General features: G+C 40.5%; 1 protein-coding gene across 2 annotated transcripts; it reads left to right on the forward strand.

The window, feature by feature from the left end:
* The first annotated feature begins 573 nt into the window (after positions 1–573).
* Positions 574–8,612, forward strand: ATP5MG (ATP synthase membrane subunit g). 2 transcript variants are annotated; one of them, XM_057553687.1, is made up of 4 exons: positions 818–873; positions 2,532–2,645; positions 6,254–6,414; positions 7,742–8,612. In XM_057553687.1, exons 2-4 carry the CDS (start codon positions 2,618–2,620, stop codon positions 7,838–7,840), a joined length of 288 nt encoding a protein of 95 aa, XP_057409670.1. In that variant the 5' UTR covers positions 818–873; positions 2,532–2,617; the 3' UTR covers positions 7,841–8,612. The 2 variants fall into 2 exon arrangements, with proteins under 2 accessions (XP_007196656.2, XP_057409670.1); XM_007196594.2 differs by lacking the exon at positions 2,532–2,645 and having other exon boundaries at positions 574–873.
* The last annotated feature ends 1,006 nt before the right edge of the window (positions 8,613–9,618 follow it).

The raw sequence follows: 9,618 nt of genomic DNA on the forward strand, positions 1-9,618 counted from the left end.
AACGCCTCTTCTCTGTTTACATTGCAACCTCATCAGATCCCAACTCTGCCACTCACTAGCTACTGTGGCCATTTACCAATGCCAGTCTTAAATGGGCACACTACCTAACACACAGGCTTTCTTTAAATTCCAAAATGCCTGACAGACTGGAGGCCCTCAGTAAATGTGGTTTTGTTCCTTATATCCCCATAGTTCCTTGCGGCTGGTTAGGGAATTAGGGGAATTGGATTCCAATCCTAATACAGGATGCGGGGAAGACCAGGATTACAAAAGATCAACTAAAGGCAATGGGCTAAGTCAGCTGACAGGGTGTGTGGCGCCTGCTCCGCCCCTAACTTTCTGTGTTTGGCCTAGGACCCTCTCTGCCTTTGGAAGACGATCATGTTGGCCTAGAAAAATCGCAGCGGTGCCTTCCAGCCCTAACTTGCCTCGTTCTCTCTGAAAAGCTGCAAAAGCACTCTGCGCAAAAAAAAAAGTGGAGGTTGGCGCCACCGCAGGGCGCATGCGCCTTCCCTCCTCGCGCCGGCCTTTCGAACTTCCCTGAGCGGCTGCCCCAAGAAATGCCTGTTTCTCTGCGGAATTCCGTTGTTTTTTACGTGCTCTCTGGTCTCATCTTCTCGTACCCACTTTCTCATCTGTGACTGAAGAAAATGAATTGGCCCACTGAATTCCGGAAAAATACTAGGACACCTAAATATCTTGGACAGGCGCGGAAAGGGGAGGCCTGACCTTGGAAGCGGAACGGGGTCCTGCGGCAGGTCCTTCCGGGAGGGTGACATTCAGCCGGCCAGTCGGGGCGACGGGCTTTCCGTCCTAGAACCATGGCCCAGTTTGTTCGTAACCTCGCGGAGAAGGCCCCGGCGCTGGTCAGCGGTGAGCGCGGCATCAGCCCGCCGACGCGGGTACCCGGGCGGGCGGAGAGGCCTGCGAGGGCCCGAGGGGAGGACGCGGCCGGCGGTCACCCGAGCGGCCAGCGGGGGCCGCGGCGGGCACGGCCTGAACGTGGTTGGGGGGTGGGGGGCAGGAGGCGGATTGGCGGCTCTTCTCTAGCTTTCCGCTGGCCAGGCCTGCGGCTGCGGCTTGGGTTCTGTCTACAACCTAGAAATTCTTTATTCTGACCGCGACAGCGAGCGGAGGGAGTGTACAGGCAGCCGGGGTCGCCCAGCAGCCGCCGCCATGACGCCCTTCGACCTCCACCAGGAGGAATAGAGAGGGGATGGCTCAGTTAGGAGAGCGTGGGAGACGGCAGGCAGAGACACTTGAAAGCACAGAAATGCGGCCGCATCAGCTTGTATGCTTCTCAGTGGAGTATGTGGAAGTCTGCAGAATTTTTAAGGATGGGTGACCTTTGGAACGTTGCCTTTGCATTTTGTCCTGGCCAGATTCTGAGATACTTCGCCTTTAATCTAAGGGAATTTTTAGGTGAAATTGGGCTTTACGAACGAATATTCCTGCCCCGGTAAGCATAGGAAGGGGTATTTGTAAGCAGCAATGTTTATTACCATAGGTTAGCGTTCGTGAGGATTTTCTGTTTGAAAAAGCTGGATGCAGCCTTACTGGTAGAACGCTGTTTTTCAGAACAACCCTGAATAGTCACAGCCCAGGGTAGTAGTCTTATGTCAGTAAATATTTCATTTGTTTGCTGGGTAGCAAGCTATTCATTTTATCCGCATAGTGAGATCAGTTAAGTAGACGGAAGCTTCTTCGTTAGATGTGCTATATTCTAGTAAGTGGTTGAAGCGCAGATCTCTGAACGGCTTTCGCTCAAATTTTCTTCCTTGTCTCCTCCCTTTTCTCCATCAGCAGTCGAACAATGAGTTACTGAATACCTGACAGTGTCAGATACTATAAATACCTGATCCTCTTCTCCTACGGAACCCCACAGTCCACCACTATTATCCGTTTACACACTTCACCAAAGAACTTAAGTTTACAACTTGACTAAGATAAAGCTCTACATTTTTACATAATACAAGGAGAAGGAATAGTAGCTTGATTATTTGGACTTTGTGGATGATTTGAGGCAAGTTTTTTTTAATTTCAAGTGGATTTTTCTTCTCCTCCCAGGGCTTTCACATCTTTTCGGTGGTGCATCTTGGGGAATTGCAAACTAATTTTAATGATAATTTACAAAAAAAAAAAAAGTAATATGAAAATAATTATGAAACATATCAACCATTTCCTCTATTACTATGAATAATTGAAAGATACAGGTTGTTATTCTTCCAGAAGTACTCAGAAAGGAGAACTCAACTGGGGTCAGAATGTTAAAGTGGAGCTGTATTTTGCTTTGTAACTTAGTGTATTAAGTGTTAATGTTAAATATCTAAAATGTTGCTAACTATATCTGTTAATTCTCCTGGAGGACAAAGAAGCCTACAGAAATAAGTAATTTTTATTCATCAAACTTCCCCGGAAAGGTCATAGAGTCTGGGGGGTTTTTTTGGTTTTTGTTTTTTTTTCCTATTAACTAAACTTGAGACTTTATTTGGATTTCACCAGCTTTTCCAGTTAATCTCTTTCTGTTCCAGCAACCAGTCCAGGGTACCACAGTGCAATGAGTTGTCTATCTCTCTAGTCTCCTGTGTGACAGTTTCCCAACCTTTCCTTACCTTTCATGACCTTGACAGTCTCAGGATGTCTGTGTAGGTATCTGTCTAGGTATCCTTTAAAGATGTTCCCCATTTTGAATTTGTCTGGTGTGTTTGTCATGATTAGTCTGGAGCTATGGGGCTGTTGTTGTTTTTTTCTTTTTCTTTTTTTTTTCTTTGGCCACACCTCGCAGCATGTGGGTTTGAACCCGCGCCCCCTGCAGTGCAAGTGCAGGGTCTTAACCGCTGGACCGCCAGGGAAGTCCCTGGAGCTGTGGATTTTGAGAAAGAATACCACAAAAATGAAGTCCCCTAATCACATATCATGATGTAAGTGATATGCATATAACATCACTAGTGAAGTTAGCTTTCATCACTTGGTTAAGGTAGTTTCACTAAGTTTCTCCTAAAGTTACTGTTTTTTCCTTTCCATACTGTATTCTTTAGAAGCAAGTAACTAAATTAAGGGAGGCAGGGGCTGGATTCTGTCTCCTGTAAGAGGGAATATTTACACATATTTAAATAGAATTCTTCTGTGAGAAAGATTTGTCTCTTCTTCCCCGTTTTTTTATCCAGTCATTTATTGTATGGATTCACGTACATTTATTTCAAACTTTGTACCTCCAGTAGTACAGTAGTATGTTATTTATTTTGTTGCTCACATTGTTCCAGCTTTGGTCATTGAGAACTGTCACTTTGGCACCTCTGTCCCTTCGACATTCCCCTTTACTTTCTGGTACTACAAGATGCTTCAGACTTTTTTTTTTTCTTCCCCTGCCATGCCACATGGCTTGCAGGATCTTAGTTCCCTGACCAGCGATTGAACCCGGGCCCCGGCAGCGAAAACGCTGAGTCCTAACCACTGGACCGCCAGGGAATTCCCCAGATTCATCTTATGTATCCCCTGCCCCAGCCTTAGAATTAGCCATTTCTCCAAGGAACCCTAGTTCCTTTTATTGGACAATTGTATTTTGAAACTAAGATCTAGGTACTGGATATGTTCCTTGCCACTAGACTATGCTAGTCACCCCTTATTCATGGAACGTAAGTTCCAAGACCTCCAGTGGATGCCTGATACCACAGATAGTACTGAATCCTATATATGCTGTTTTTTCCTATACATACATACCTATGATAAAGTTTAATCTATAAATTAGGCACAGTAAAAGATTAACAACAATAACTAATAAAACAGAACAATTAAAATACTGCAATAAAAGTTATGTGAGGGGAGCTGTCTCTCAGAATATCTTATTGTACTGTACTCACCCTTCTGATGAGTGAGATGTTGTAATGCCTACATGATAGGATGAGGTGGGGCAGATGATGTAGGCATTGTGACAGCATTAGGATGGAACAGGGACAGCACGAAATTTCATCACACTACTCAGAAAGGCACACAACTTAAAACTTATGGATTGTTTATTTCTGGAATTTTCCATTTAATATTTTCGGACAGTGGTTGACTGCAGGTAACTGAAACTATGGAAAGCAAAATCACAGATATGGGGGGACTGTTGTACTAGAATATCATTGCCTCTAGGCCCTCTCAGTGGACAAGGAGGTGTGTGCGTATAGGTATTCCTCTACTTAGAATAAAATTACGTACCAGTAAACCTATCACAAGTTGAGAATATTGTAAGTCGAAAATGCATTTATTACACCTAACCTACCAAACATCATAACTTAGCCTAGCCTACCTTAATCGTGCTCAGAATACTTACATTAGCCTACGGTTGGGCAGAGTCACCTACCACAAAGCCTATTTTATAAAACAGTGTTGAATATCTCACGTAATTTATTGAGTACTGTACTGAAAGTGAAAAACAGAATGGTTGTGTGTTGGTTGTTTACCCTCATATCACATGATAGACTAACTGCAGCTTGCCACCACTGCCCAGCATTACAAAAAAGTATGGTACCCACTATCGCTAGCCTGGGAAAAGATCAAAATTCAAAGTATCATTTTTACTGAATGTATATCACTTTCACACTGTAAAGTTGAAAAATTATAAGTTGAACCATCAAAAATTGGGGACCATCTGTATGCTCACCCATGGGTGTGTGTACATACACACACACACACACACACACGACCATTGAACAATGTGGGGATTAGGGACGCTGACCCCCATGCAGTTGAAAATCCGAGTATAACTTTACAGTTGGCCCTCCATATCCACAGTTCCACATCCATGCATTCAACCAACCTCGGATCGTGAAGTACCGTAGTACATATTTATTGAAAAACATCCACATATAAGTGGACCTGTGCAGTTCAAAGGTCAACTATAATTGTTTCTTATTGATCAATCTGTATATAAAACTAAACATAGGTTCATAATGAATGTCTGCAACTCTAATCCAGTACCGCAAGGTTTGTTCTTTTCTTCCACATCTGTAACTTCCCTCTCTTACAGTGAGAAACCTGGCTCCCATCATCCACCATTAACTTACTTACATTTTGTTCATCCCTTGTATGCATGTAAAGCAGTTTCAAACTTTTTAACCTAAACTCCCTGAGAAACAAATTTACCAACTAAAGTACGGTGTTTGTGTACATTGTACTGATTTGTTTGTTTGTTTATAAAGAATATATCTGTATGTTGAAGATAATTTTAAAGACTGTTGACTGTTAAACAAGACTTTGTTCTCTTTGATAGCGCAGGCTTTGGCAGTTCTATTTAGAACTATCTGTTAGAACTTTGGGTCCGCTTAAAGATTTACCCATGGCCCTAAGCCAGAGGATGACGGAGATAGTAACTTTAAGAGTAGTGAAATAACCTAAATACAGGCAGTTAATAATAGGGAAAGTACCAGGAGCTTTGGGTTATCTGTCTTTAAACAGTAGACACTTTATGGATGTTCATGTATTTGTGCTATTTTTGTCATGCTGTCTTGTAATTTTTTATATAAAATACCTTTTCTTTTGCTGAAATCACTACCACAGTCTCACATCTAACCTGGTTGTTAAAAAATTTTTTTCCTGAAATAGTAAATACCTTGAGGAATTTCAGCTTAATAACAGAGTTAAGTTTTGGCTGCTCTTAACATTACACGTAGGCTTTATTTTTATTATTTGTGGTATTTTGAAGGAGGAGCAGCTGTGCCTTTGTTAATCCAGCACATATTGATGAGGATACCAAAAATGGGTACTAATTGGTATAATTCCATCTGGATTTGTGGCCAGTATAGTGACAAGTTTTAATCTTATTCTTAAGGATGCCATTCTACAGAGCTCCTTCCCTCCCCTTCTGCACCTCTTCCCTCCAAATTTTTTGGTCTCTACAAGACAATATGGTTACATTGCTGCTGTTTTCTTGTTTTTGAACACAACTTCTAGTAACTTTATAGTTAACTAGATTTGCCATTCATAAATGAAGTACTAGTACTCTGGTACTGGCCACTAGTGAAGGCCTGGCATAATTGAATGTGCTTATAGCTTCCTGCCTGATTGAACTGCCCTGTGACACAGGTGTTCTGCATCTTTAAAAGCCTCTGGTTTCCAGGGAGCAGCTTTGACTTTTCACACCGGGTGCACATTTGGTACAAGCATTGAATGAATGTGATGCATGAATAAATATTTGTGTCCAGCCCACACATCTGCTTCTTTCGGTCTCTAGTGAGTTCATCCTGGTTTTTTGTTTTGTTTTGTTTTCCAGCTGCTGTGACTTACTCGAAGCCTCGATTGGCCACATTTTGGCACTATGCCAAGGTTGAGCTGGTTCCTCCAACCCCTGCTGAGATCCCTACAGCTATTCAGAGCTTGAAAAAAATTATCAATAGTGCTCAAACTGGTAGCTTCAAACAGCTCACAGTTAAGGTAACTATGGGCTAAATGAAAACGTATGTGCGTAAAAGAAAATGTCTCCCCTTGGGATTTTTCTGATTGTTTTGATTAATATATGTATTTTTCAGTGAGGCTGAAACCAACATAATGAGAGATAATCTCTTTTTTGACTGAGAAGAAAGATACTTACCTTTGTAATTTTGTCATCTGGGTTGAAATAATTGGGCTGTTTTATGTCTTAGTTTCCTATTAATCTTATAACAAAGAAGTGATCATTTTTACTGGGCAGCTTTTTTTTTCCTTTCCTATTTGTTTAGTGTACTAAATAGAATGGCTTGCTTTGCTGATTCTGTACTTTTTTTGTCTGTAGTCCTAAAACTATCCCCAATTTGGCCAAAAGATCTCTTGGTCTATATCACAGTCAAGCAGCTAAGACTCATGGAGGGTAAAAATACCAAAACCTAGAAGCATATAATATAATATGAAGGGTGGAGATAAAATCTAAAGACTTAAGAATTCTAAAGAATTGGAACTTTTAAAAAAAAAAAAAAAAAGAATTGGAATTTGAGGACTTCCCTGGCGGTCCAGTGGTTAAGACTCCTCTGTGCTCCCAGTGCAGGGGGCACAGGTTCTATCCCTGGTCAGGGAACTAAGATCCCACATGCTGCTCAGCACAGCCAAAAAGAAAAAAGAATTGGAACAAATTCACTTCCAGGTGCTGAAAGGAAAAGGCCCAGTTTTGTTGTGGAAAGGTATTTTTTTCAACTGGAGTTTCAAGATCCATATTTGTGCTTGTGTGAACTGCTGTTTTCTGGAACTGTGTGTGTGTACTTTTTCTCTTTAGGGCAATAAAACATTGATCTGGGAAACTACTGAATACTTGGAAAGAATTAAACCAAATAATAAATGAATAAAAATTATGTCTAAAGGGGAAGATAGAGCTCTTCATCTTTCAACAGATTTTCTTTGGCCAGACAGAAATGTCTGTTCAGAGACTTGCCTTCCTATAGCCATCCTTTCATATGAATGCCCTGTCTAAATGTGGCAGCTATTTCCAGGATGTGGGTTGTTTTAGGGCTCATAAAGTGTCTCATAAACTAATAATGAAAGGGTTAAGTCAGTTCAGGTCTTTAAAGAATGCTTTGAAAGAATTTATAAGCTCTGGCCTACTTACCTTACATAATTGAAAGTTCAGGGGTTCTCAGCAGTTAAAGTTAACATCAGTAATTCTTGACTTTGACTAAAACTGCCCTTTAATTTGAATAGCATCCTTATATTCTCTGTCACTTAATCCTGGAAAAGAATAGTTTTAAATATGTAAGGAAAAAATGTACATTAAAATTTGTGCTTCTTTTTTCAGGAAGCTCTACTGAATGGTTTGGTGGCCACTGAGGTGTGGATGTGGTTTTATGTTGGCGAGATCATAGGCAAGCGTGGCATCATTGGCTATAATGTTTGAAGACCAATCTTTGCTTTGTTATTTGGGTGTTCTTGGACCATGTGTGAGCAGACTGCTATTTGAATAAAATAAGACAATGTGTCAAAATCAGTGTTTCTCTGTCAAGCACTACATGGAAGGTCACAATTTCTCTTGATATTAAGTTGGGTTGTCTTTTGCTTTAATACATTAATACAGCTCTAAATGCATGTCTTTGCTTAGCCTGCAATTGGAAAGGATAGATATGAATATACCAACCTGGTGCATGTATATATGAGGATAGCATTTTACTTTGAAGGCTTGAAATAAATGATATTTAAGCTTAATTTTAGAAAAGTTGGGGAAAGGCTTTGAGAAAACAAGAACTTGTTCCAGTAGGAGAAAAATAATACCATGTGCCAAGCATGGTATATACTAGTTAAATCACCTAGTATAAAGAATACAATTTGGACTGTTTTTCTTTGCTAAAATCAGAGAAAGACCCCTTTGGCAACAGCTGTGTCTGTAAATGTAGGGGTACTTTTTGTCAACTTGAATATAGCTTCCCCAAAAGAGACCAGCCGGGTGATATTCTGTGTGTCTGTAACATCTTTAACACTAGGACAGAGAATGAAAGCAATGACCTATGTTTTTAATCTAATTTTGATATGTTATTAATCTGTCTTTTTTTTTTTTAAGGACCTATCTTTACAAAAATAAAATATCCTATAGATACTTAACAGGATTATAGTTTAGTATCGTCCATGGGTCAAGATAGTATATTATGTCCTGAAATAAATACAAGTGATTGGTATCAGTCTGTCATCTTGAGCCACTTTATTGAGGATTTGGGAGCGACTTAATCATTCATTGGCTTTTCCTGGGGTTCTTACCATCTATGAGTGTCTCGTTGGTATGTTTCTAAATCCGTTGTAACTCTCTTTGCAGCCATTGCACAACATGGAATACCAGCTGACGATAAGCAAAAGATGATTGCATATTGGAAAAGCATCATGGCTCACAATATAGTATTAATCCTTTAATAGTATTGAACCTTTATCCAGTCAATCCCAAATTTACCAGCTGGTTTTGAACACTGCTGCTTTAGCCAATAAAGGGCACAGCTTTTCTTTGTGATAGGCAAGAACTCTCCAAGGAGAGACTGCTACTCTCTGAACTGTGAAGTAATGCCTAACTTACTGCAGGTGGTCAAAACTGAAACTACCTCTTTTCAAAAAGCATTCAGTAACTTAAAATATGCATAGCAACAGACAGAAAAGACACTACTACAATAATGGTGATTTTCATGAATTTTTCTATTGCATACGTGAGTGAGCAGTGCAGTTAATTTTATAAAAATTTAAAGGTATGAGATCAGCTAGCACTAGTAAGAACCTACAGAGGCCAAGTTGATTCATGATACGTAATGTGATTTTATTTTAACTACATGGTCACACCAGAAAGTCCTCAAAATAAATGTTTACTACTCACTCCACTGCTACTTCCTCCGCCTTTGCCATACGGCACACCTCTGGTGTAGGGTGGCTAGTAGTGTATGTACAGAATTTTCTTGGGTTAAAATAGCAGTGGACTCTGAATTGGCCACTTGACTTCTGCAGGCCTGTTACTTTTTGTCCTCCTAAACCCCAAATGTCTTGCCTCCTAGCACAGAACTGTTCAGACTGTCTTTCACTGAATTTTTGTGTGCCAAGTGTTTGCCACTGGCAACTTAAGTTTGAAGTCAGATATTTTTGGTGCACCTCCTAAATCCAGGTATGCTAAATGGTAGAAACATTCATGAACAAGACTGTTACACCTGT

This window comes from Balaenoptera acutorostrata, chromosome 9, assembly GCF_949987535.1.
Source record: "Balaenoptera acutorostrata chromosome 9, mBalAcu1.1, whole genome shotgun sequence".
NCBI lineage: Eukaryota > Metazoa > Chordata > Mammalia > Artiodactyla > Balaenopteridae > Balaenoptera > Balaenoptera acutorostrata.

Excerpts from the sequence above, each read along its gene's own strand:
- ATP5MG (XM_007196594.2), top strand. The coding sequence starts at position 822 with ATGGCCCAGTTTGTTCGTAACCTCGCGGAGAAGGCCCCGGCGCTGGTC. Across the intron at positions 874-6,253 it reads GGCCCCGGCGCTGGTCAGCG|CTGCTGTGACTTACTCGAAG; the intron begins GTGAGCGCGGCA and ends TTTGTTTTCCAG. Across the intron at positions 6,415-7,741 it reads TCAAACAGCTCACAGTTAAG|GAAGCTCTACTGAATGGTTT; the intron begins GTAACTATGGGC and ends TTCTTTTTTCAG.